Source organism: Coffea arabica, chromosome 4e (genome assembly GCF_036785885.1).
Source record: "Coffea arabica cultivar ET-39 chromosome 4e, Coffea Arabica ET-39 HiFi, whole genome shotgun sequence".
NCBI classification, from domain to species: domain Eukaryota; kingdom Viridiplantae; phylum Streptophyta; class Magnoliopsida; order Gentianales; family Rubiaceae; genus Coffea; species Coffea arabica.
The window spans coordinates 6,611,061-6,638,304 of record NC_092317.1 but is presented as its reverse complement, the minus strand read 5'-3'; the positions used below and the strand labels follow the sequence as shown (position 1 = coordinate 6,638,304).

Below are 27,244 nucleotides of genomic sequence, written 5' to 3'. Positions count from 1 at the left end.
CGGCTGTAATTCACTCAACTCTTGAAGCAATATGCCATGGTTTAATTGCCGTTATGTTTTGCTTTCAAAGAGAGAAGTTCATCAATCATGTTTTAGCTATTTAACAATTGCATGTTACAACATATCCTGGAAATCGGGGGAGGGTTGGGTTGGGTGGTACGGGGGGAGGGAGTGTAAGCAAGAGGTTTCGGGTTCGAATCCTCCTCGCTTACACTAAAAAAAAAAAAAAAAAAAAATTGAAAAAAAAACACATATCCTGGAAATCAGTTTCTTTACGCTAGCAAAAGGCATTTTGAATTGGTATTATTTGTAAAATAAAAAAAAAATATTTACTTACATCACAAACATATTTTTTAATTATCCTTTTAAAGTTTATTGTAATTCAAATAATCTCCTATCCAAACACATCCATATAAGATGACAATACATGACAGTTCCTGTCCTACGCTTCTTTCTCTAGCTAAACCAAAGCAACAAAATCATGCCCCCAGAAGGAATCAGAGAGGATAAAATAGAACTTTTTTGGGATAAAATAGAATTAGATCTACAATTCTCTATAATCCTTAACTAATGAGACCACTAATCATGGATCCGTTTAACTTCCAACGGCTGGTCAAGACCATTTCTAGGTTCTTGCACCTATTTGTTAGAGTCACACAACACACACAAAAAGGTTAACCATTTTGATTACAAAATTGCTTAATATTACCTTCTAAAAATCTAAGAGCACGTTTGATTTGCAAATTTTTAGAATTTTTATAAAAAAAAAATATTGTAACGATATGACGTATGAAATTAAAAATGTAACATAAAAATAAGTCAAGAGAATATTCTAAATTTTTGTCCGAGAAACTCGCAATCTAAACGAAGCCTAAGCTTAGTTAATTGTGCCTATCAGTAGGTAGTTCCCAGAGTTAACGAATCAATAGGCATGACGCCATGATTAGAAGTAGAGGTGGCAAAATGGATATATGGATCATGATTGGTTTCATAAAAATGGATCATGGATTAAATGGTCTAATTCATTTAAATCCATATAATAAATGGTTGTATATAGATTGGATCCAAATGGATGATGGATATCCAATTATCCAATTAAAATTCATTTAACTAACATACATCTAATTTCTTTAACTAGCATGCAGCTTAAAATGACACTCCTAAGAGTGTTTTAAAAGGCAAAAGCGTTGGTGAGACATTTTATCTTTGCCTAGATTGGGCGAAAGCCATCAGACGTAAGCTCCATAAATTTTTAAATTTTAAATAAATAAAATTACAAATCCGTGTAATATATGAAGAAATATTATAAAGTTATAGTAATATTTATGTTATAAAGAAAATTGTTTAGTTAAAACAATGGTCACTAGAGAATAAAATGTGAAACTTTTAAATAATTTAGGTCTCAATTATAATTTTAGAAAGATAAAACAACAATAAGACACAAAATGGGGAAAATTTAAATGATGAAGCAAAATGATGGGGTTATATGCAAAAACTATCATGGTACATCCCTAAAGCTACACCATCATTCCTCTTCATACTCTGCGCCGTTTCTTTCTTTAGTATCTTTTCACTTTCTCCTCTTCTTCTACCCAAACAAACTCATTTCGTCTGATTTATCCTTTTCTGCTATCCTTTGCAGATCCTTCACAACTCCTTCTTCTGCTTCTATCTTTCTATTTTGTGGTCACCTTCTATTTCTCTCCCTATATCAGTATCAGCACTTTTTTTTTTGTTTTCTGCAACAGAGCACGCGCGTGCGCCTTTCACGCCCTGGGCAACGGCTTAAAGCTGATGACATCACTGGGCTTTCGCCCAATAGAAGCTACACCTCATTTGGAAGGCCGGGCGCGCCCCAAAACGCACCCGGACTACGCCTTTGAAAACAATGCTCCTAAGTTAATAGGGTGAGTTCTGATAACTAAGAAGAATAAAAACAGAAAAAAAAAAATGAACCATCAAGCCAATTGGTTTTATTTGAAATCTCTTCTGATTCTATCTTCTTCAAGAACTCTGGTTCATTGATCAAATATTCAGCCATTGAGGTTCTAACAAGCCAGGGTGCAACAGAATTGACACGAATATCATCTTTAGCCCACTCGCAACCCAAATTCTTGGTGACCTGATTCATTGCAGCTTTAGTCGCTCCCTAAACAGACGAATATTGCAGACTTACTATACCTGCAACGGAGGAAATGAACACCATGTTTCCGGCCCCAGATGCTTTCAGAAGAGGATAAGAAAGTTGGGAGAGATGGAAACTAGGTTCAAGATTGGTGGACAGGTGCAAAGAATATTCTTCTGCAGTATAATCAACTGCTGGCTTCCCTATGCATACTGCAGCACAGCATTATTTACAAGAACGTTCAGCTTGCCATTGACGATCAAAGATACTTTTTCAACCAGTCGAATTCTTCTCTCTCTTGAAGATACATCACAGGTAGAACCCGTGACTTCGAATCCCTTTGAAGACCATTCTTGCAAGAGTTAGCTGAGATCTGCTCCATTCCTTGAACAAGTGTGCTCTGTAGCACCAAATTCAGCAAGTTCCTTCGTGATTGCTCGGCCTGTTCCGCGAGTTCCACCAGTGACAAGAGCAGTGGCACTTGAAAGAGACCATCTTGAGCTGTTTTCTGCCACCTTTGCCATGGATCGGAATTGAAACTATGATGATTAACCCCAAACAGGGCGATATAGAGATAGATAATAATATTATAAATTTATAGTGAATTTACCTCTTTTTTAATCATTTTTAAATAGTTGAAATTACTCTGAACAAATAATTATATACATCTGCATTGTGTAGGATGGAGAATAAAGTAAAATACAGAAAGAAAAAATGTTTAATATCTTTACCATTTACTGACGCCTGTCTTATGAGTGTCATAACACTAAAAAAAAAAAAATCTGAAATGAAGTCATAAAGCAATTGATGAGTCATCATTATCAAAGTAGAAATTATTGTTGGGCAAGCTCCTAGCATGACACCTCATCAACGGACCTCAACCTCGAGATCTCCAAGAATATATAGAATGCCAAATCAAACAGTGTCGATCATTATAGGGATATAAAAGAAAGGTGTAACAACAAAGAAAAAATACGTATACATATCTCTTTTCATTCATAAGATAGAACAATTTTGAATTCTTCCTTCTAACTTGATTGTCGGAGTTTATTCCGAGGATCAAGCCCCCTTCATTTTTACAGGTTATTTGCTAAGCTTGAACAACATCAAGACAAAGTTGCAGAACTCAGCTTCTACATGGGACAAGCAAGAAATGTTGTCTTGCTCAGTAATTGGTCTTGAGCAATGATAATGCTCGAAATTGTATCATAAAGCCCATTATCACTTTACCTCTTTAATCGATACAGTATTTATAAAGCCCCAAATTATTTATCACTCTACGGTATTGGAAAGTTTGAATTGTCTTTATGTATTTTTGTTTATCATTTAAGAAAAGGTCCATAATGATTTGGAGGAAAAGGTCCATGTCCTATGTTTTTGGACCTTTTGACATGATTTCGATCGATTCACAAAATTTTAAGTGATTGGTCGATAAATTAAAGACAGTGTAGTTGCTTCCGGCTTTGAAGATTTCAATACTCAGTTATAACAGCTAACTTGACCCACAAAGCTAAGCAAAACAAAATGTTACTGTAACGGGATGTTCCAAATTGAATGTGACATGGAGATTCTAACAAGGAGTGCATAAAGATTTCGTGGAAAACAAGGACATTGGGATTTTTATTTTCGTGCATATTATATGAAATTCCAAATTGGTTAAGTTTATTACAAAAGTTGAAGTTAATTTTCAGCTAATTAGTTGTTAGAGATTAAATATTTACTGCTCATGAGTAATTGAAGTGTCAACTATAATAACTTATGCTAGAAAAAAGATGTCGAGTAAAACGCCTGGTAAAAAATTCAACTGCAAGGCTAGAAGAGAAAGTATTTGTCAAGATTCTTATTAAGTAGCTTTCTAGAGTCACCAGAATATCAATGTGAAATTACTTTGTTTAATACTTAATCAAACCATGTAGAATCAGTTGATTGAAACATTTCCAGCCAAAATTTTGGGTTCTTATCATCATTGAGAAGTACTGCCCACCATACGTTAAAGCAAAATTCCAACCTCAAGATTGAGTCAATTGCTTCTGCTGAAATGAAGAACGGGAAAGAGTAGCAAGAAATGATAGGGATTATGTCACATATTAAAGACAAAAAAAAAAATTTTGCAACAAGAATTACTTCTCAATAACAGACCTTAGTACTTAGCATAGAGCATCTCCATCAGAAGACATAAAGGCATTAATAGCAGACACTTATCTTTTGTTTTTTTGGGTAAGCAAGAATTTGAGGAGAGCAATTCTTAATTTCTACTCCTAACAATATAAAAAGACATTCTTAATTTATACGTAATTGTTGCTAAATGTGTCTTTAAAATATAAAGGTAATTAAAAAACGTATTTATTCTTTTTTCCCTAGCAGAAAATGGTACTGATAAGGCTGGTGATGCCATGATTAGAAGACATCCAAATGTGGAGGATATCTCTTCTGGTTCTCCTACTCGCCTCATTCGAGTTCTTGCCTCGATCTTCTTCAGGTCCTCTGAGTCATTGAGCATATGTTCTACTAGGGGAGTTCTAACAGACCAAGGTGCAACACAATTGACCCTAATGTTATCGTTTAGCCCATTGACAAGCCAAATTCTTGGTGAGTTGATTTATTGCACCTTTAGCCGCTGAATAAGATGATGAATATTGCAGACTTACCATTCCAAGAACTGAGGAAATGAACACGACATTCCCGTTCCCAGATGCTTTCAGGAGAGGATAAGCAAGTTGAGAGAACTGGAAACTAGATTCAAGATTGGTAGACATGATCAGATCATACTCTTCAGCAGTGAACTCAACAGCTGGCTTCCCTACATTATTTAGAAGAATGTTCAGCTTGCCATTGAATAAAGAAGCGAACTTTTCCATGAGCTGTGTTCTTTGATCTCTTGAACCAGTTACTTTGAATCCCTTCGAGGACCATTCTTGCAGGCGTTGATTGAGCTCTGCTTCAGTTCTTGAAAAAGTATGGACAGTTACTCCTAGTTCAGCCAGTTCCTCCACGATTGCACGCCCGATTCCTCGACTTCCACCGGTGACAGGAGCTGTCATTCCTGACAGAGACCATCTCGAACTGCTTGTTCCCACCTTTGCCATGGATAAAGCTAGAGAACTCTCAGAAAAAAGGAATAATAAAGATCAGAAAAATGCAAAAAAAAAAACAAAAAAAAATGGCCAATGCTATAAATAAGCCTCAAGTACTTGTTTAATAATAGCAAATTGCGGCAGCTATACGAAATCTTAGATGCTTACAGGCGTAAAAAGCTTCAGAATAATCAGTTGCTAACCTTAGCAGCAGAAGCTTGAAACAGATTTAAAAAAGAACCCTTATTATGCTCGGTGCATGGTCGGATTATTTTCCTTTTTCCCCCATATAGAACCCTTATTATGCCAATTGCCAAGAACAATAATATCTCGACAAAGGAAACGTGTTGTGAGCTACACGGTAATAGACAAGAAGCATGAATCAAGAAATACTAAAGCAAGTTTTTAAGTGCAGAGGCCCGGTCCTGAGCCCACACACGTGGCAGCCCAGGGAGGCCTGAGCTGGGCTTAACCCCCAGGCCCATGGGAACCGTCCCGCGGCCCCCCGCCGCTAGGGCTCCAAGGGGCTCCAGAGAACAATCCCGCATAGGTCGGGATTGCCCCCAGTGCGGGATTGAGGCTATTCTGAGCAGGTCCCGCAACGTACGGAGGTCGGGCTCCTAAGCAGATATAAATGGTAACGCACACCGGTTGCGCAAGGTACGCTCAATATACGCCAATTACTCCCGACTGTGTTACTTCCCGTGGATCTTACTTACCAGAAAACTAACTTGACCGTCGGAGTGCCCTCGGGGACGACCTCGGGACTCCCCCACTGGATCACTTCCTTGTTCGTTTTTCAGGCTTAGGACGCGCTCTTCTCATCAGCACGCCGAACTCATCAGGTCAGGTCGGTCCGGGGAAGTTCCGTGCTTCTTCATTAAGCATTTCTCCACTGAAGACAAGAAAAAACTGTTCCAAGTAATAAACGGTTCCAAACTATGGTGGATGGAATATAATATATAGAATTGCTAGCACTTAGGCCTAAAGTTGGAGCAAAAGATCTCCAAAACATGTTCTGAACCCATCGAAAACTCCTATACTTGGAAGCATGTTCAATTTTATGAAGAAATTTAATAAAAACTAGTAAATCACGAGAATAATTGTTTGGATGGTAAGTTATTTGGGATTATTTGGAATATTTTTACTGTAGCACTTTTTGTGATGTGATGTATGTGAGATAAAAAGATAATTGAAAAGATAAAAAGGTGTATTAAAAATTATAATGATGATGTAAGCAAATAAAACTGGATAAATAATACTCAATCCAAACAAACTATCGAGTTGTTGAAATTTAATTCCGTACTTAAGGACGTTCAGAACATATCTTCCTTCATGATTAAAAGAACCTAAAGCACTTGAGGTAGAATTTTCTTCTTCTTTTTTTTTTTTTCTCTGAGTGTATTGAATTAAAAAAAAAAAACTAGAAATCAAGAAGGGAAGCTGGAAAAGTGCTCATTTTTAGTCAAAATGAGAGAGAAAATAAAAGAGGAAATTGCTGATCACCTACCCCCTTGGCCCATGGCGTAGAATATCAAACAAAAGAAAACGCAAAAAGATGGGAATTTTTAGATAGAAAATAATTTTCGAAAAAAAGGTGTTTCCTTTCTCACTTTTATTCCTCCTACTCTCCCCACCCCGCTGAAACAGAATGGCTGAGACGACGTTGCTTCAACTACTCAGACTCCACCAGGACGATGACGGCCTAGACGACGTCATTGAAGAAGTAGATTTTTCTCATCATCAAACCCATCCCCACCGCCATCATCTCGATCCCTACTGGTCTTCCGATTTCGATGCCTTCACTTTAGATCCCTCCTCCGATTTCCCACCGTCCGATGTTCTTCCCCGTGGCCGACTCTCCACTCTCCATCGTTCATCATCAATATTGGTTGATTCCCCCAGCGACATCGTGTCGGAGCCCGAATCGGTTGTCACCAGCGCTGATCTTTTCGACCGCGAGAATCAGGTCAATTTCGTTATGGACCTCCTGCACCAACGAGTTGAGCAGTCCCAATTGTCCTCCACAACCTGTGTGGTGATTGACCCGGAGATTTCCGATGCTGGCCCGAATTTCGGGATTCATGAAGGAAACGACGGAATGGAGCCGACCCATTTGGATCTTGATCTGAATCTAGGGTTTCTCGGAGAGCCCACTTCGGCAAATGTGGAAAATTCGGGGTTCGTAGCTGAAAATTTTGAGGGTGGGGACCATTTTGTAACCGGGTTGCGAGTCGTGGATATCGGGTCGGAATCGGATTCTGATATAAACCATGACGTTGAGATTGATTTTAGTGCTGACGATGATGATATAAGTGAGGGTGATGATGATCCAAGCCTTAGGCTCTGTTGGGATTCTTTTCAGATAGAGGATCATAGAGAAGTTAATGAGGATTTTGAGTGGGAGGAAGTGGATGAAGGAGTTGATGAGAGAGAGGTTCTGAGCATGTTTCTGGATGATGATGACATGCCGGTGATGGCCCGGGAGGAGAGTGCAGATGTATCTAGGAATTTGGACTGGGAGGTTTTGTTAGATGTGCAGAATTTGGAAGCAATCCCCGAGAATGTGAATGAAGGGTTCAATGAGTTGAATTTTGGCGTAAACGAGCATGATGAGTACAACTACACCGCTGAGTATGAGATGTTGTTTGGGCAATTTGCAGAGAGCGAAAATGCCATAATAGGCAGGCCACCAGCTGCTAAGAACGTTGTAAAGAGTCTTCCTTTAGTGATTTTGTGTGAGGAGGATTTGAAAAAGAATAGCTTGATTTGTGCTGTTTGTAAGGATGAGATGGGAGTTGGTGAGAAGGCAAGGCAGCTGCCTTGTAATCATAGGTATCATGGGGATTGTATTCTTCCATGGCTGGGGATTAGGAATACATGTCCTGTTTGTAGGTATGAGTTGCCTACTGATGATCCAGACTATGAAAGGAGGAAGAGGGACCAAAGAGCTACTTGAGTGAATTGAAGGTATATTGTTTTGTAGTATCTGGGTGACTTTGTTTTTCAGCTGTGTGTTGTGCTTAATATAGATGATACTCTTAGATACACACAAATGGATTATGTAACTTTGAGAAGAGCTGAAAGTTACAGAGTTTCTTCATTCTTTTGATGATGTGAATGTTTTATTGCTGAGCTATTTAGTTGAAAGTATATCAGACACCACACTTCAAATATGTAGATAATGAATGTGGTTGCTGTATCTGCCTCTGTTGTACTCTGAGGTTGAGTGCAGGATACTGAAATGTGTATATTAGTAATCTTAAACATCATTGACTTTTGGTTTCCTTAAACCTTGTAGCTCTGGATGTTGTTGCGAGACCTGTTTCTCTTGCATTGTCTGATAAGAATTTACTTGAGCTTCAAGGGACTATCTTTTGTATGTAATAATTATGTAACTGCTGCTTTCCAAGAAAACAATGCAGTTTGCCATCCACAAAATGTAAGAAATGGAAGAATGGTGAAACACAATTCAGATCCAACACAAAAGGAAATTGACCACATCAGATTTTTATTTGAAGTTGTCTTTTTCTTTATGGTTTGCTTCCTTGTCATCCTAAATTTCTTCCAACCCTACATTAAAGCAGTTAGTCATTGGTATATTTTCCATTGCTAGCTCATAAATAACCATTAAGCAAGTAGCATACTAGTCTTGGCTCTGAGATTGGTTAAATAGCATTGTTTGCAAGTTTGAGTGTAATTTAGCTAGCTTTTGGCCTACAGGATATCTTTATATTGTTTCCACTGCTGTAAAGTCTTTTAAATGTGTTGCCTTTTTTTTTTAAGAGTATTTTAACTGATGCATTATGTTACTCATTTCACATTAGTTTAATAATCAAATTGTTGGAATTTGCAAGCTTGACCAATGGAGCCTCTACTAGTTGGTATATGTAATTCATTTAGGATGTGTTGAAGAGGACAAGAGTCATATCATCCATTTTGAAGCAAAAAGACTAATAGTTAAATTACATTGATTGCTTGAACCCTGATTCAGTTATCTTACAACACTTTCTGTTGCCAGGCTTACCTGTCATGACTTCCGATCTTATATCAACAAACGCCTGAAATTCACAATTAATCTTCTTATTTGAAAGCAGAAATGAAATATATATCTAGTTCGTGCTTCCTTTTGTCTCTTTATGTGCTTGTCTGTATATGTCTGTACATGTAATTTATACCTTGTGGATTTTGAAAAGGGGGGGGGGGGTATGAAATGTGGCTTTTTTGGTATTAAGAAATCCACTATTACTGGTAGGTTTCATCAGCACTTGAGAATGATTATAAACTATATGTGAATGCAATCTAATTGGCTTTTTGGGATATTCCTAACCCCAATTTTCTGTAACACCTGTTTGATCATAGATTTTTTTGTTATTAAAGGGTGACACGGTCGTGGCTCTAGTTCAATTGATGGTGGGCGTCATCATCCAATCGCCAGTTCCTAGTTTTTATTTGATTTTTTTTTTTTATAAATGAGCGTGTAGAGAAATAATAGCTGGGAAAAGTTTCTATTGAGATTGATTACAGAGTATATGACATTGTACTGCAGGCACGAGTGCCTGAACCACATTTTTACAATCTCTATAACTATCAATTTGCTTTTATAAAGGATTTTAAAGGCATTAAGAGCTCTAGATTCTGAATGCTTATTTCTGTAGTCCTGAAATAAATTTGAAGTTGTGTTTGACACTCATCAGTCCTCAACAGTGAAAGTATTATTTTTGCTGTGTTTTGTGCTAACTATTCTCTTGTTGGTGCCTTAAGCTATTCAACTTCATTTTGCTATGTGCTGTGATTGAGTTCTGGATCTGTTAGATTTCCTAGGTGATGGATGCTTGGAGATGGCATCATATAGTTGCTGGGGGAAATTGACCTCAGATTTACTGATGCTGCATAGATTCTTGTGGCTCTACAAGACAACGAAGTTTGTTTACTGAAAGCCCCCCAAAAGGGATCAGCTGACCCAGAAACTTTTAGTTGAGAGCTCTGAATTGAACATTCCTGATGTGTGTTTGAGTATTTAACTTGTGCTGGAGTCAAGGACTCGATTGGACATGGTGAAGATGGCTTAAAAAGAAGTTAGGGGATTTTACCAAGGATTTGTTTTTCTTCTATAGAGGTATACTTTCAAAATACTGCATGACATGATTTTTGCAGGGAGCCTTTCCACTGGGGAAGAGTTACATAGAAATGTTGGATGTAATCAAAGCCCCATCTGAGTAAAAGAGATTTGGGTTTAGGGTACAGGTCAAAGGCATAGAAAGTGAGGACTATTACGTAGTGGCTACATGATACAGTGTATTTGTAATTTTGGATGAAATTCTAGCTGTCAATCTTTTACTTGCACCATATCCCCTGTGCTGTGGTATCACACATATTGGGTTGACTACCTTCTTCTTGCCCCTCTAATATCTGATGAGCCTTGCATTTTCCTTTTTCTGTAGCACTTCCTTTTTCTGTAGCACTTCTGGTTACCTTTACTGGTTGATTAATGCTTTTGAGCATTTTGGGAATTTCTGGCTTTGCTCATGCCTTCATGGATGACGATCTCTGGATGGCCGGTATGAGCTGGAAATCTCAGCCAAGAACAGTAGAGGATACTAATTTGAGTAGTTTTCTTCGTGCTAAATATGGCTTTACTTGTGATACGCTCAAGTAAGAAAGACGTTCCAGGTTCAAGCCCGTTTCCACTTCCACATTCCTGCCTAAAATTCCATCCTCACCAAATTCAAATTGTCTCCCCTGCTAACTAGATCTACATGCTTCACGGCTGAGCCGATTACGAAGAATCACCTTGAAAGCATTTGAGCATACTAACTGCACAGAACTAGAGTCAAATGTCGATTACCTCGTAATCTGAATTTCTGAAATGATCATATTCACATGGAAGATGCTTCATGAGCTCGAAGGGATCTACCAACTGCACCTGGAGAATGCCCAGCTATGATATATTTGATCTCTAAAAGAACTTGAGGACCTCACCATTTGAGAGATCAGAAAATGGGCCACACCAGCACGACACCATCCATCCATGTTCTCTCAAAATTGTCTCCCCTGCTAATTCAGAATTAAGTTTATAGTTTCTACTACAAGAAAATCTGCTATTTCCTCAGATGTTGTAGAGCCTAACGCCTGGTTGCTCGCCATGCATCATGTGTACAAGGTGCACGGTCCATAAGCTCAAAGCCACAAACATTTTCATGCTCGTTGAGAAAAGCATAGGTTAGTAGTTGTAATAAGTTCTGATTGTATGGACTACTTGACACGGAAAGCTAAACTTTAAGTTTGTCATTTGATTTCAAAAAGGACATAATTCCATGGATTTATTTTAAGTTTCTGGCATAATAACATAAGTTCTACTTTTTTGATAAAGGTTTGATTCCATGGTATCCTTTATGATGCAAGAATTACATCAGTTCTTCTTCCCAGAGTGCTTCCCATTCGAAGCATCAGCTGATGTTTCCTCTTCAGACTTTGCTACACTGTTCAGCAGTTCATGGAAGCTTACAGGATCTGCATAGGATTGATGTGGAGGCAACCTATGCAAAGATGGGTACATAGATTAGACAAAGAAAGCAAAGAAACTTCCGACAGCTATACCTGAATTTTCCTTACCTGCTTGCCTTCACAGTCTGTCCATCTGTATTCACTTTCACATCATAAATATTGCCTGCAAAATGTGCTAGTAATCTCAATTGGGATACCGAATAATGACATTCTCCAGACATATGATACAAATTAAGTGGTAGGGGCATTGAAGATCCGCACCAGAAACTTTCCAGTTAGCTATTCTGCATGCATTCTAACAAAATACTGAAAGAACTCTCTCTTATTGTGCCAAAACAAACATAAATCCAATCATAACTGCTCTAAGTATGACTACCCAACAGATCCTAAGGTTGGTTTACATGCTTCATATTGTTTCATTCCTTGAAACTCTTCAGAAATATTGAAAATAACTGTTTTTTCCTTTTCAACTGAGTTCAACTAGATGTATTGAGAGAATGAATTACAGCTGCATGAAATCATCAAGTCTCCAGCATCAAGTAGGGAAAGGATGCTAACCTTTAAACAAACTATCTCAGAATAACATAAAGCTTCATACTCGTTTCAGGTCAAAAGAAAACTAACTAAACAATTTCAGCTTGCAAAGTACATGGGGTACACGAAGAGAATGAATCTCAGAACACTGCAATTAACTATGACAAGAACTACTGCCCTTATTACATATGCAAGTATGAAGCAATAGACAAAATGCTACTAGGATTTTAAGGATTTAAGTAGGAGAAATAGGACTTCTACACACATAAAATCAATTGCTACTCTAACTAAAGATCTGAGGCAAAATGCTGGATCCTAGCAAAGCATTTCATGTAACTACACTTACCCCCATACAGGGTCTTGTCAGAGAAGTACTTAGCCGTCACATAGCTAGTCATCTGCGTTACATAATTTTCATACTTTTTCTTGTCCTCCTGGTTATCCATATCCCTACAGATCAAGAACATTGTCGACATTGACATCACCTCCAATAAATGTTTCAGCAGAATGAACTTTTACGAGATCAATCATTTAAGATACATTAAGCATAAATTTCAAACAAACTGGGAGAAGTAAGATGAAATCCTTGTAGCAATCAACAGGAGATGATAAGAAGAATAAAATCCTTGGAAACTAGGTTGCCAGCTGAAGGAAGCAGCTTGTGATACTTTTTGCCCAATGCTTATATTTGATTCATAAACAAGAATACCATAGCCATGACTTGATTTAGCTGGGGAAAACAAGCAAGTGACATAAGGTAGTGTGTTGACAATGAGCTCATTCGTCACAAAAACCAAGTCATGCGACACAGACGGTAAGCTCATTCATAAATTATTGAGAATTGTCATTTCCTTTCCTGTGCATAGCAATTGGCAAAATAACAAGGGTCAAAAGATGAACTTCACAAATCTCCCATCATTAATGATATCATCTCCAGATCACCCCAAGGCAGTATTTTGGATCTCTTCTTCATTTTCAAAACAGTCAACAGAGAACGGGATGATAATGCAAATAAACAAAGAAAGATAATCTTCTCTAGTTTAACATCTATCTACATAGTAGCAGACCACTTTTTTGCAATTGCCATTTATGCCACAAAAACATTCAGGTTTCAGAGAAGCTTCAACAGCAAAATATAGATATCTCCATAAAAAACTTTTACAAAATTCAGTGAAACAAAAAAGATGAGCATTGGAAGCACATGCGTTGACCTTGGTAAATCTAATAGACAAATGGTTGTAAAAGTATATTATTCAGAAATTTTAGGTTAAAAGATATTTTGAATTGCTGATGGCCTGCACCAAATAGATACAGATATTACTGTACATAAGCTAAACCAGTTACATAAATAAAAAAATACAAAATAATTATTATTAGATGCAGGAGAGAATTCTTTACTTGACAAAGGTTTCGATACGAGAAGGGGCTGCCGCCGCACAAGAAAATTAGGGCTAGATGAGTAGAGAGTAGTTTTGCAAATGCAGTAGTGGCCTATTAAAACTCATGGGCAGAATTGTCATATTCTGCCTACCATGAAGGCAATAAAGTAAATGCATGACCATAAAGATTTATAAAAAAACAAATGAAAGATTGAGTAGGCTCAACAAAGCATACATTGACTCTCAGGCTTTGATTTCTTAAAGAAAGTTGTCTCCGCCATTTCCCTAATTCTTATGCTGCGTCACACAAAGAACCTTGGCAGTAAATTAAAATATTCTTGGAAATCTTGATTGTGTAGTTAGTTTTCTTATACTTGCTTATTGTTCACCATGTGCTATAATATAATTCACAATCTTCAATATTTTAGCATTAACACAAAACATTTTTGTAAATGACTGGCTTCAATTCTGTAACTGCAATAGCTAATAAACAATCAACAATTCTAAGTGGTTACATGCAATTTGTGGTTTTCTTCAATGTAGCCAGTGACTCAACGCAGAGCTAAAAGCTTTAGAACTTGTGTACTTTGATGCTTCAGAGATGTACAGTAAAGAAATGAAAAGAGGAAATGAGAAAATCAATGACATATAAGAGAAAAACCATGCATAATAGAGAAGAATCATTCATGTTGCCCTATATCTATGACTGGCAACAAAGATGACCTTGATTCCCTAACACGCTTGTGATCCAATAAAAATTCATAGTCACACACTGACAATATTGTTGGACCACCCCTCCTCCCAATCAAGTGGATGCACTCCGATTTCCAGAACACCACCTGTCTTTACAGTGATACGAAGTATTCTGACAGATTTTACTTTGAACAGCACATCAAGGTTAGTGCTAAATGATGTATACAGAAGTTATCATTTTAAGTAGATGAACTTCAACTTCCACAGACAATCAAGATAAAAAGTCAAACATGACATGGAAACCATAAAGATATTTTAAGTTCAATTTAGTGAAAGAGAACTTACACATAAGAAATTGAGCACCTGATTATGATTTGACATGTTTCCATACCAGACATTTTACATGGGAAGTCTCTACTTACAATATGCGTTCTTCTGTCAACATTCACATTAATATCACATGCATTTCAACGGTATACTGACAGGGGTCAGATTTAGTTTCCTCAAAACTGACATAGCGGTTTTCAAGTGCACAACAGTCCTAGCACCCCATTCAATTTAATTAGTAAAAATGTGCAAGTTCACAATTTTCTTTTCAATAAACAACTCCTGGAAAGCAAAAGTCATTTAGTTTTTGAAATATCTATTGCCATGTTGTTAAATACCAAAACTATAAACATGACATAGATCTCAAAATCAAAAATTTGCCATAGAGAAATTTGGGGAAGTTCTAAAAGGTAGTTTCTTTCAATCTATTGTTTTACACATGTTACAATTTTTTTTCTGTAAGTAGTCTTGAAACCCCTCTGTCCGCCCCCCCTCCCCCACACAAAATCCCTCTCTCACTTCATTCAGAATGAAGCCATATGCATTCTAAGAATATCAAAAGACAAAGAAAACAGGGAGAAGATGTAAAACAGGAAATAAAGCAAGATGGTCTTTGTACGTGCAAGTAATATAGCAAGTTTACATCATATGCTCCATATTGAATTTTACTTAAGCATGCAATTTGATCACTGAAATCATCAATAAACCATTCTATCCCATGACATAGAGCAATTAACATAAAAAGATTATATCATGTATGCATTATATAATTTTGCATATCAAGCATCCAATTTAGCAAAGTGAATGATCATTAAGGATTCTACTCTATCTGAATAGTACACCACAGGAGCTCAGATAATCAAAACTTAGCAAGCGGAAACACATGTATGATTTAGAAATATTTAATGAATCATATGGAAACTAAATCACATAAAAGACCATAATTTATGAAACATACATACTACAACACATGCAGACCCAAAAACCTACAAAGGATAAGCTTTTATTAATTCCACGCGTAAAATCAGATGGCAATATAAATTAAACTAACAAAAATTCTATCTCTTAAGACTTACTTAGATGGTTCTTCTTTCTTTGGCTCCAGGAGTGCACCATTTTCACTTGACACGTCCTGCCAAAAGTTAATTCAGAGAAAAGCAAGAAAATATTGAAAAAAAAAAAAGAAGTAAAAAAAAGTAGTGGTGAATGTTGGAAATAAGAAAGAATAAAAACCTGTTCTTCTTTGTTCGGGGGCAGAGACGGAGATGAAGCAGACTCAGAATGAAGCCCGGAATTTGATGCTGAAGTTGAAGCCATTGTAGCCTTTGTTTGATTACTGATGTCTTTTTCTCCGAGTGTCGGGTTTTTGCAAAGGAGGAGCGGGCTTGAGCCCCGGGGGTGGGGGTTTGGTTTGGATGTCTTAAATACTGACAAGTTTTCCAAATTAGTAACGGCAGCAGATAAATAGAGTTTGGAGTTTGGACAACGAATTGGACGGGTGAGAAGGTCACTGGGATTTTTTTTCCAAAATGTCTAAAGGGAAATTTTGGACACGTTCCTGCACTATCAGAGAGACTCAAGTAGCTGCCAATCTGCCACCGGTTATAGGCGGAAGGGGTGCTGGTAGTGGTGCTGGTGCTGGTGGTGAAGGAGGCGGCGCCACCATATTGGTATGTAGAGATGTTGTGGCAGACGGTTGGAGTTGGAATCTATGAAATGGAAGTGAATCTAAAGTTGTGAAAAATTTAATAGGGAAAAACGCCAATTTAGTCCTTAAACTATTTCACTAAAGCCGATTTGGTCCCTTAACATTTTATCGCATGAATTAAGTCCATTAACTAAAATTCTTGTGCCAATTGAGGACTTATACGGTGTCGCCACCCAAAACACATGTTTCTGTACACAAACCAATGACGAGACAGGGGCTTTTTTGGAAGTAAAAAAATACGATTTCTACGGGAAGCAAGATACCATTTATTCCCACTCATCCGAGCTCAAAACTCAGTGTAGTGAGGAGTTTCAGTGTACTACATAACAAAAAATCCACCCCTCTCCCACCATTCTCTTCCTCCTCCCTAAATGCTAGTAGCAGTTAAATTAAATGGCCATCTCTTCCAATCTTCCCCTCTTCCCTGCTACACTGTTTCTCTTACTCCTCCTACACCTCCCAACATCCCCTGTCTTAGTCACTGAAAGAGAGCGCAAGACGATCATCGTTCGAGTTCACCCCGATGCTAAGCCTTCCATCTTCCCCACTCATCAGCACTGGTATGAGTCCTCCCTCACCTCTCTCCGCTCATCTCATGATTCCACCACTGCTGCTACCACTCCCCCTCCTCTTCTTGTCCACACCTACAACACCGTCTTCCACGGCTTCTCTGCTCAGCTCACTGTTTCCCAAGCTCACGCCTTTCACTCCTTCCCCGGCATTCTCGCTATTATTCCCGAGCAAGTCAGGCCGCTTCATACCACGCGATCCCCTCAATTTCTTAGCCTTAAGACCTCCGACAGCGCTGGCTTGCTCAAGGGTTAACCTTCAAAAACAGGAATTGGAAATAGGCAAGAACAAAAACAAAATATTCAAATCAGACCTGGAATTGGAAATTGAGCTTGGCTATCCAGTTGCTCCAAATAAGCCTTATTAGCCCAACACCCCAAGAAGGTCTCCCTCAATGCAGCCTGCAAAGGCCCCAAAGGAGGCGGGCGAGCTTCAAACGCTTTCAATAGCTTCCTAACTTTAAGATTAAGCGCGGCATAGTGACAGCGATCGCCATCAAACGTGTGCTCGGAGCAAATGGCCCCGCTTTCCAAAAGCATCCTAGCTGCATCCAAATGCCCCGCAAGGCAAGCGTAGTAAAGGGCCACCGAATCCCATTGGTCCCGAGCATTTACGTTGACGCCGGACTCCAACAAGTACTTCAACTGGTCAACGTCGCCGGCCCTGGAAGCCTCATAAACATTGCCGTATGGGACCTTTTTTAAGGGAAGTGAGGAGGCAAAGTCCTCAGGGTCCAAATCGATTCCAACTAATTCTGACATACCTGTAACGGATGATCAAAATTGCTAGTACTGATTAAATGTGGCAAAGGTGTTCGATGAAATGCCTCAGTGAAGTTTGCTTTGTTATTGTGGTAGCAATTAAACATCTGGGTTTTGTGAACTTAAGGACTAATCATGCTGGTGTTGAATTTTCTTAATTTTGACAGAAAGATTTTCCTTTTTCTCTTCTGGGTTTTAGGAATAATGAAAATGATTTCCAGAATTTCAGCAAGGAAGATAGAAAGAGAGGGAATGAAACTGTGACAGATACTGTATTGGGTTTTAGCATGGAACAGGCAAGAACAAAATGGTTAGTGTCTTGCTTCCCATAGAAATCGTACTTTTTTACTTCCAAAAAAGCCCCTGCCTCGCCGTTGGTTTGTGTACAGAAACATGTGTTTTGGGTGGCGATACCGTATAGGTCCTTAATTGACACAAGAATTTTAATTAAGGGACTTAATTCATGCGATAAAATGTTAAGGGACCAAATCGGCTTTAGTGAAATAATTTGAGGACTAAATTGGCGTTTTTCCCAAATTTAATAATTTGTTGCGGCGCAAGTAAGAATTTAGTCATGCTCATTAAGAAAACTGAGAACTTATTTCATTGATTGAGATATTGCTATTTGCTAGTGGACGGGCACCACAGAGTTCTAATTGCTCTAGTCAATTTACAATCTAAAATACTTTAAAAAGAATTTAAAAAAATAGAAACCAAATCATTTCATTTTTTTTTTTGGATAAAATAAAAGTTTGGATAAGAGGATTGACCGCTTTCATGATCTCTCGTAAGAAAGTGATCCATCGTTACCAACTGAATTAACTTATATTGATAAAAACTAAAATAATAAATACTAACGCAATAATTATGTATTGTCCACTTTAAATTCTACTGCATGTTTGGAAAGTCGCTCAATTAAACTTGATGGATAACAAATTTAAGGACTTGGAAGATGAAAATGGTTGCAAATATTAAGAACTTGGTAGATAACGAGTATAGTTCAGCTTCATTTGATTTACTCTAGCACATTTTAGAGACTTTTAATATAAATATTTAGAAATATCACCTCTATACTGTTTCATTATTTTCTTGCTCTTATATACACATACACCCACATTTTTCTTTTTCTCCAAATACACAAATAAAGCTAATTTTTTTAAAATAAAAATATAATATTTGCGCGATATTTCAATTCGATATTATTATCCAATTAGTTATCAAATACATATAATTTAAACAATTCAACAACTTAATGCTTTCAACACTTAATTTTCAAAATTTAGAATTCAGATTTTAAACTATAACATTCTGTAACGCATAAATTTGCAATTAATCCGGGATTTCCCATTGAAAAGTCAACCCCTTTTGGGCCTTTCAAAATCCGGGTTAAACCAACCAAAACAAACAAGTACAGAACCAGGATAGTTTCCTATAGGATTGGCCCATTTAATGGATTTAACCATGAATGGCATTCTAAGAATGATGCACTCGCAGTTTTGGCATTCTTTCCTCGTTCTGTCCTCGCTCGAGATCATTAGACAGGAAGGATTCCTCTTCAGCAGCTTCAAGAATGATGATCCATACGAACTTGGTAGGAATATTGTTCGAAGCAATTCATCTGCCTAAGTCAGTCCAAACGTTTCCTGTGACACTTCTTCTACAGTTGATCAAAGGAAAAAGCAGTTTCTGCATGTAAATTTCTGCTAACCAGTTTTAACACTTCCCCTTCCTGATCTCTTTCAAAAGACCCTAAACTTTCACATACCAGATGATAATGTGCTTTTAATAAATTGATAATCATACACTTGCATGATTTTCAATGCCTTCAGAGCATGTTTTGCAGCTTTAAAATCCATTACCCCATAGACCAGTAGAAGGATTAACAGTCCCTGAATATTGAAACGGTCAAAATGCTAGTTATCACTCAGAACTATCTCCCCACAAGCAACTTTGAGATACCAACTTGATGGAAATGAGGCAGTTATCACAAGTCTTACAGAAGCATAAGTCAGTCCAAAATGGTATAACTTCCCTAGAGTTTTCTCCATTCAATTGACTTATGAGACAACTAGATGGCATTCTTGCAGACCCTGAAAGCAACAACTTTAGGCGTCCTCAACAAGCCAAAAGAATAAAGTGATATCTTTTATTGCTTTCTCAGATCTATCTTTGCTCATGAAGCACTAAAACCCAGGTTAGGGAAATATCAGGTATCAGTTATTTTCTACTCTAATGTCTTCCACATAAGCCTAATCTCTTCTGAGTCAGGAAGCATTTCGTCACTAACAATGAAGCTATAAGTTTTCCCTCCAACTTCAGTCCAACTACAACCTACATCCTTCTGCAGTCCCATCTCTTTCATTATACCCCTGACCCTTCTCACATCATCCCACTTCCCAAAACCAGCAAAGAAGTTAGAGACTAGAATATAACTTTCAGCTCTGCTTGGCTCCAATTCTAACAATTTCTCAGCAAATTCATTTCCCAAATCCAACTCACGGTGATTTCTACAGGAACTAAGCAATGAGCTCCAAATTCTGGCATCGGGTTTAATAGGCATACTAGCAATTAGCTCTAAAGCATCAACAAATCGTCCTGCACGACCGAGCATGTCAATTACACATGCATAATGCTGCAACTTAGGCTCTATGTTGTGAAAAGCATGCATTTCGGTTAAATAACTAAGTCCCTGTTCAATCATTCCAGCATGGTTACATGCAATTAGGATATTAGAAAATGTACAGAGGTTGGGCTTCAAGCCAAGCTTTTTCAGTTTCTGGAATAGCATATGAGCCTCCTTTCCATATCCATGAATTGCATAGCCAGAAATCATAGCTGTACATAATGCAGTGTCTTTATCCTGTACCTGATCAAAAACTGTTTGGGATAATTCTATTGACCCACTTTTGGCATACATGTCAATTAATGAACAATTAACCAAACTATCCTTCATTAAGTCAACCTTCAGAGCGAAGCAATGAGCTTCTTTCCCAAGATGCAAAGCTGACAACCGTGAAATAGCACCTAGGGCACCTACTATAGTAATTTCTTTAGGTTGGATACCATCAGATACCATTTCACGAAAGATATCCAAAGCTGCACAAGGCAGTCTATAGTGCAAGTACCCTGCAATCATTGCATTCCAAGACACTAACCCTCTTGTCTCCATGCTGTCAAATAGAACTTGTGCATGTGCTGGAATATCACAACTAAAGTAAAGTGAAAGCAGTGATGTACTGATAAACGAATCAATTTCTAACCCCTTTCTAAGAACAAAACCGTGAATTTCTTTACCATACCATAGTGATTTCAAATGATTACAAGCTAAAAGAAGGCTACCAATGCTAACCAAGTCAGGGTCAATTCCTGAATGTGCCATTTCAAGATACTTTTCTAATGCTTTGGATGGATTCCCATTCTGTACACATCCACCTATAAGTGCATTCCAGGAGCTCACTGCTTTCCTCTCCAATTTATCAAACAGACACTCTGCCGTACTTAATAAAGCACATCTAGCATATGCTGTAATAAAAGCGTTCGCTAACAATTCACCATTTACAAACCCCTGTCTAATAGAATATCCTTGAAGTTCCTTCAAATACAATAGCTCTGAAGCCGCCTGACAACAAGGCAATACGTTCAACACTGTTAATTCATTAGCCTTGAACTTATCCCTTTCCATTTGCATCTTCCTCACAAGGTCAAATGTTCCATCAATAAGTCCTTTTCTAGAATACCCGCCAATCATTGAATTCCAAGATACTACATTCTTGCTATCATTCAAGTCAAAAGTAACTCGGGCTTCCTCCAAAAGCCCACATTTTGAATACATGTCAATTAGTGCATTGCTCGCCATTACATCCCCACTCATCCCAAATTTCACCACTAAACCATGAACAGCCTTTCCCATCACGGAATCCCCTTCCCCTGCGCAAGCAGGCAAAATAGTCACCATTGTAGCTGAATCAGGAACCAATCCATCCAAACCCATTAACAATTCTCTAAAAAAATTGAAACTTTCTTGAAAACACCCATTTTCGGACAGAACGGAAAGCATAGAATTCCAAGAAACCAAGTTCTTCTCAGGCATAAACTCAAACATCTTGTCGGCATTCTCAAGAATCCCAAACCTCCCATACATAGCAATCAATGCATTCCCCACAAACACATCAGAAGCCAAACCCATCTTCACTACCATCCCATGAACAGCCATTCCCAAATCCACATCCAAAATCCCTCCACAAGCCTTTATAACACAAGGAAACGTAAAATTATCCGGCATATATTCTGTTATTGAGATCATTTCATCAAAAAGATACAACGCATCATAGTAAGACTCATTTCTTGTATACCCACTCAAAAGCGCATTCCATTGGTACAGATTTTTCCCCCGTATTTGATCAAAAACAGAGCGGGAATCTGAGGGAGAACCACACATTGCATACATTGTAATGACCCTAGTATTTAGTACAGGATTATTTCTCAAATGGATCGACTCCCGAATTAATTCATGGACTTTTCTTCCTATTTCAATGTTTTTGTCAACTCCACAGGCCTGTAAGAGTATTCCCAAGGCTAAAGCTTTTTGGGTTGGATCAAGAAAGCTATTATGCGGATTTTCTTGAATCAAATTCAAGGCTTTGATGAGAGTTTTTGATTCGCAAAGTTCAGTTATTTCTTCAAGAGGAGAATTACGACGACCACTTCTGTTCTCAACTGGGGTGGAAATCGATTGAACTGAATGATTGCTGATGGGATTGCGAATGGGGAGGTGATGATGATGATGATTATGGTGGTGGAGATGATGGCTTGAAAATAACGGGAGCACCAAAGCCATGACCTAGGAGGTGCAGTGGTTGCCTCGGTTTGTTAGCTCGGGAGACCTTTTCCCAACGCCTCTATCCTCCTCGTTATCTGTTCAAGTGGGCGGTGAGTTCAAGAATGACAGTTATTTTCGTTATTTCTGACGTTGCTGTCTGACAAGTGAGATCATTGTAGAGTTCCCCCCCAAAAAAAAAAAGAAAATAATAGAGAATTTGTATACTTTTTTTTTTTTTTTTCAAATTGAGTACTCTACACATTTTGCAAGTAAGAATGATAGACTTGGTAAATTATAGAGGTGAATATATATACATTAAGGAAGTGCCAGGAGATCTTGGATTTGAGTCTCATTAATCAAGTGTTTGGTCTGAATTGAGGGATTTGATGAAGGATTTAAAATTCATCCAAATTACTCTAGTTGTTTGAATTGTCTAATAGGGATTTAGATTTGTAATATATCAATTATTAAGATATAGTTTAAATACAAGATTAATTGATAATTTATAATTTAACTACCTTCTAAACAATATAAACAGCTAGTGGAATTTCAGAGGATTTTAAATTTTTCGTCAAATTTTTCAATCCAAACGCAACCTATAGTATTTACCTGGCCATTTTTGTTGATTAATTGTAATATATTGAGTTGCAATCTCTTAATGATTTTAATTTTTATACCTAATTTTTTAAAAATTACACTAAAGCACCAGTAGTGGACCTCTTGTCTAAACTTTTTCAATTTGTCCAAATGCTAAAATTCTGCTCACTTTATCAACCAGGTGGAGTTTCCACCAGATCTTTGTAAACGTTTTGTGCTCTCCGTCAAAAGCACCAAAAACCAGATATTCTGGACGATTGTTTCTTCATTTTGCTTGACTAATCATTTCTGCAAGGAAATTCCAATCTGTTGAGTTTGGGAAAACTATAAGCAGTACTTCAAAGTATCACTCTAAGAGGTATATATGGTCAGTTCGAAACATATATATATATGATCTAACTTTGCAACCATTTGTTCGGTGACAGATACATGCAATGTCATTGGAGGAAACACACAATGCAGCTAAAATACTACATCAGAATTGCACATTTAACATAGCAATCTTGATAACCATAAAAGTTTATAACAAAGTAATAAACTGAATTGATCATTCTAACGCAAGAAACATGGATCGAATAATTGGAATCTTGTGAGACGATGAAAACAAGAAGAACTATATATATACCATGAATTCCTAATTATGCGAATGTGTAAGGGATTAAATTGCTTCCATCACAAGTTACGCAGTATATATGATGCACAGATAAGTCAGAAACACCTCTGCCTACCCTCTTGTTGTCTATTTAAAAATCTTTGTTTCTTTTTCTTAGGGATAAGGACTAATGTAGTCGGTTAGTTCTATGTTGGTTGTTTTACATGGCTCACCTTCCTGATGAGGATAATTTGCTAAAAGGTTTCTTGGTTTTGTAACATATTAATCCTAGTTAAGCAATCATGTCGACGAATCATAAGTGGAATCATCTTTGTTAAGTAAGATGACATGTACAAAGCGGACATCAACCAAGATGCTTAGTGATTGGAAACCCTTCATTGTTGCTCTGAGTGAAGTAAATGGAACCTTGTGAAAACTCATAAAGTCACAAATTCTATCTTATATTAAAGGGCATATCTTGTATTTTGGTATTTCGATTAAAGAATTTCAAAATTCAACTGTACATGTAACAAATTTTCTATCGTTTCTTTTGTCTCATTTGCTAAAGACAACTGGATCGGTTAAATCCATGTTGATGCTTGTTAGATTCACAACTACATTTGGCCTGGCTTCCCTTCTATCTCTAATGGATAGGCATCAATTTTGTTGATGAAGATTATTTAGGGTGTGTTGGACAAAACTGAAAACTGAATCTTGAAGAATGAAACTTAATTGCTTAAGCCTTAATTTGTTGAATCCATAAAGTTAATGTTTGATAACAAATTGAATGTGAGGACTAATTTGAAATATTTTTTCACAGTGTATTATATAGCTTAATAGTAATGTTATGCTTTATTTTTGTTGTATATTACTTTTGTAAATATTATTTTTTTTATTACTAATAATCTACATGCTAATATGAAAAGTATGTTTGTGTGAGAAAGAATATATTTTTATGTGTGAAAATGTGTGTTTGGGAGAAGAAAAATGTATATTTTATGTGTTTGACAAAGAAAATATGTCAAAGAGAAGAAATTATGTAGGTGTGTGGGAGACTCTGTGCGTGCGCGCGCACGAAAGTGGTGTGTGTATGAGAGAGGACAATGTATATTTTCAATAGTATTAACATTATTGTACTAGTTCAATAGTTCAACAAATTATACGATACAACTTTTACTTACAATTTTATATACAATTTATTAAGTAGTTTTACTTAGATGTAAGCAAATCTGGTTATCGAACCACTACCCCCCGAGGGGGAGAGGGGGGAGCAAATCTAGTTATCAAACATACCCTTAATCTTAAAAAATTACTTAATTTATTAACTTTAAGTATTTGAATGGGTTTATCAATCATCACTTTAGTCTTAAAAATTTTGTTTAGTTAACTAAGCACGTGCAAGAAATTAATTGGGAATTCATCCTATTTAATAAACAAATCCACCCAATGAGAGATTTAATTGATTTGACAAAGTACAAACTACAAAATGGACAAAAACAAAAACAAAAACTTTATAGATGGGGCAATAACAACTTGGAATGTTGGATAACACCAGGTACATATACTCCACGGTTACAACCGGAGATCAAATTTTATTTGCTGATTCATCATCAACTCAAATTCGGATATCCAACACCCTTTATTTTATTCTATTAAACCAAAGCACAATCTGGATATCCAACACTCTTTATTTTATTCTTTTAAACCAAGCAGTAAAAGCAGCTTCAGCCCTTCATTCAAGAGATTCTCATGGCAAAATATACTAGAAGATCTTCCTCGGAAAAGTCCGGAATATACTCAGTACATAGATCAAGGAAGCATACTGGGAACATTAGTACATAGTACTATGTAATATAATGAGTTCCTTGCATGCTTGAAGTGCTAGTGACGGTTGCATAATTTGCATATGATTATGGCAAGCAAGGACAGTGCATAAATGGCCCAAGAAATGATCTTCAGCCATGGAGGAAATGCTGTAGTCACGGCTAGGAAGAAAGCCGTGGCAGCAAAGAAAATCCCAATTTTTTCCAATGCTTCAGAAAGCATCCGACTGTTGGGATTTATGAATTTTGCCATAAAAAGGGAGACAAAAGCGAGTAGAATTGAGAAGGATAGTATATGGAAACATGGAGGAAGATTTGAGGTAGTTTGGATTGATTGAAGAGCAATATCAACTGCTGATGTTAAACAAAAAGCAATTAATAGCATAGTCCAGTCTAGATCCCGTGGCACATTTTGATGAGCTGCTTCACGCACGACCTGATCAGGAATGGCGAATGGCCTATGATTTTGAGCCGCAGGCGGAGGAGGAGGAAGAAGAAGATTGAGCCATGGGAGGAAAGGCTCAAGTATTTTGTTGAAGAAATGCAAAAGCACCTCAACTATTTTCTTGAAGAAGAGAACAAGGGCCATAGTTGATGAGAGATCACGGACTAATCAGTTGTACACTGATTGCTTATATAGAGCAAGAGTAACCTAGTCTTTGCCTCGACAATAGCTAAAATCCAAATTTTATAACTGTAAAAGGCACAAATTCCTTGGAGTCATCAAGGGTCGAATGAAATCACAATGCAAACCAGAAAATAAATTTAAAAAAAAAATGTGAGATTACAATGTAAAAAGCATAACCGGCAGAATAAAAGAACCGGAAGAAAATAAAATATTAAATTAGTGGTTTAGTTCGCAAAAGTATCATCTGAAAGCTTGGTAAAAATGGGCAGACTTAGTCTTGACTGGATTTTAACCCTATATATATAAAGGACAACACTTATCCTGTTTCTTCCATGTTTTTGGTGCCAACGAGTCAAAGAACAAAGGCAATGTACCCTGTGCCTGTGGAGGGGATTAACATATTATTGTCTCTGGTACTGTTTCAGTACATAATCTACTTCGCTTATTGCACTAACCTAGAAATAAGCCAAAAACTAGATAGACACGCCAATGCAACCTACTCTACCGGCTCAAGTACTTGGAACAACCTTGAACTTTTAGTCCATATTTGTCAGTTCCTAAGCTTCATATTTTATCGATTTTACAATGACAAGACGATTTTCTGGTGCTTTTTTCTAGGATAATTAACTGTTTACTACACACATTTCTAGTATTACTGTTGTGGAACTAGGAATTACATTGATAATTTGACAAGTTGTATTGGTCAGTACGTAGTAGAAATAGTTCGAAGCCAAAACATGTTTATAAAATAACGATTAAATGTCTATATATAGTTACTAACTATAGTTACTATATATGGGGTGCATGAGGACATGCAGAAAGAGACGATCGAGACAAAAAAAGGGGGCTATTCATGTCATTCCCGAACTATATATATAGAGAAAGAATATATAAGATATGATCCCAGCTGCTCCAGAATATTCACGATGGATTATTCCACCATTAATATCGTGGCATGTAAAAAATTGAGAATTACTACATTACTTAAATTTCCTTTATATTAATGTGCAAAATTGACTTCTAGTCCATATTCAATCTTGATGGACATTAATATGGACAGGGTCATTGACTTCTAGTCTTTAACCTATTTAGTCCAAGGGTCAGTGT

At 37.2% G+C, this 27,244-nt stretch overlaps 3 protein-coding genes and 2 pseudogenes across 5 annotated transcripts; 1 reads left to right on the top strand and 4 right to left on the bottom strand.

The window, feature by feature from the left end:
* Positions 1 to 1,364: 1,364 nt before the first annotated feature.
* On the bottom strand, positions 1,365 to 2,824 carry LOC113740623 (tropinone reductase homolog At5g06060-like; annotated as a pseudogene).
* A 1,502-nt stretch (positions 2,825 to 4,326) lies between these two features.
* On the bottom strand, positions 4,327 to 5,551 carry LOC113740622 (tropinone reductase homolog At5g06060-like; annotated as a pseudogene).
* A 1,120-nt stretch (positions 5,552 to 6,671) lies between these two features.
* LOC113741961 (uncharacterized) lies at positions 6,672 to 10,588 on the top strand. 3 transcript variants are annotated; one of them, XM_072047408.1, is made up of 2 exons: positions 6,672 to 8,169; positions 9,580 to 9,821. In XM_072047408.1, exon 1 carries the CDS (start codon positions 6,851 to 6,853, stop codon positions 8,156 to 8,158), a length of 1,308 nt encoding a protein of 435 aa, XP_071903509.1. In that variant the 5' UTR covers positions 6,672 to 6,850; the 3' UTR covers positions 8,159 to 8,169; positions 9,580 to 9,821. The 3 variants fall into 3 exon arrangements, with proteins under 3 accessions (XP_071903509.1, XP_027125437.1, XP_027125436.1); XM_027269636.2 differs by lacking the exon at positions 9,580 to 9,821 and adding an exon at positions 10,024 to 10,588 and having other exon boundaries at positions 6,673 to 8,169; XM_027269635.2 differs by lacking the exon at positions 9,580 to 9,821 and adding an exon at positions 10,015 to 10,588 and having other exon boundaries at positions 6,673 to 8,169.
* An 878-nt stretch (positions 10,589 to 11,466) lies between these two features.
* Positions 11,467 to 16,369, bottom strand: LOC113741963 (uncharacterized). Its single transcript, XM_027269637.2, has 5 exons — positions 15,873 to 16,369; positions 15,716 to 15,771; positions 12,587 to 12,690; positions 11,815 to 11,869; positions 11,467 to 11,738 (listed from the first exon to the last, which is right to left on the bottom strand). Exons 1-5 carry the CDS (start codon positions 15,954 to 15,956, stop codon positions 11,612 to 11,614), a joined length of 426 nt encoding a protein of 141 aa, XP_027125438.2. The 5' UTR covers positions 15,957 to 16,369; the 3' UTR covers positions 11,467 to 11,611.
* Positions 16,370 to 19,000: 2,631 nt separating this feature from the next.
* LOC113741994 (pentatricopeptide repeat-containing protein At1g18485-like) lies at positions 19,001 to 22,595 on the bottom strand. Its single transcript, XM_027269675.2, has one exon. It carries the CDS (start codon positions 22,513 to 22,515, stop codon positions 19,903 to 19,905), a length of 2,613 nt encoding a protein of 870 aa, XP_027125476.2. The 5' UTR covers positions 22,516 to 22,595; the 3' UTR covers positions 19,001 to 19,902.
* Between the last annotated feature and the right edge of the window lie 4,649 nt (positions 22,596 to 27,244).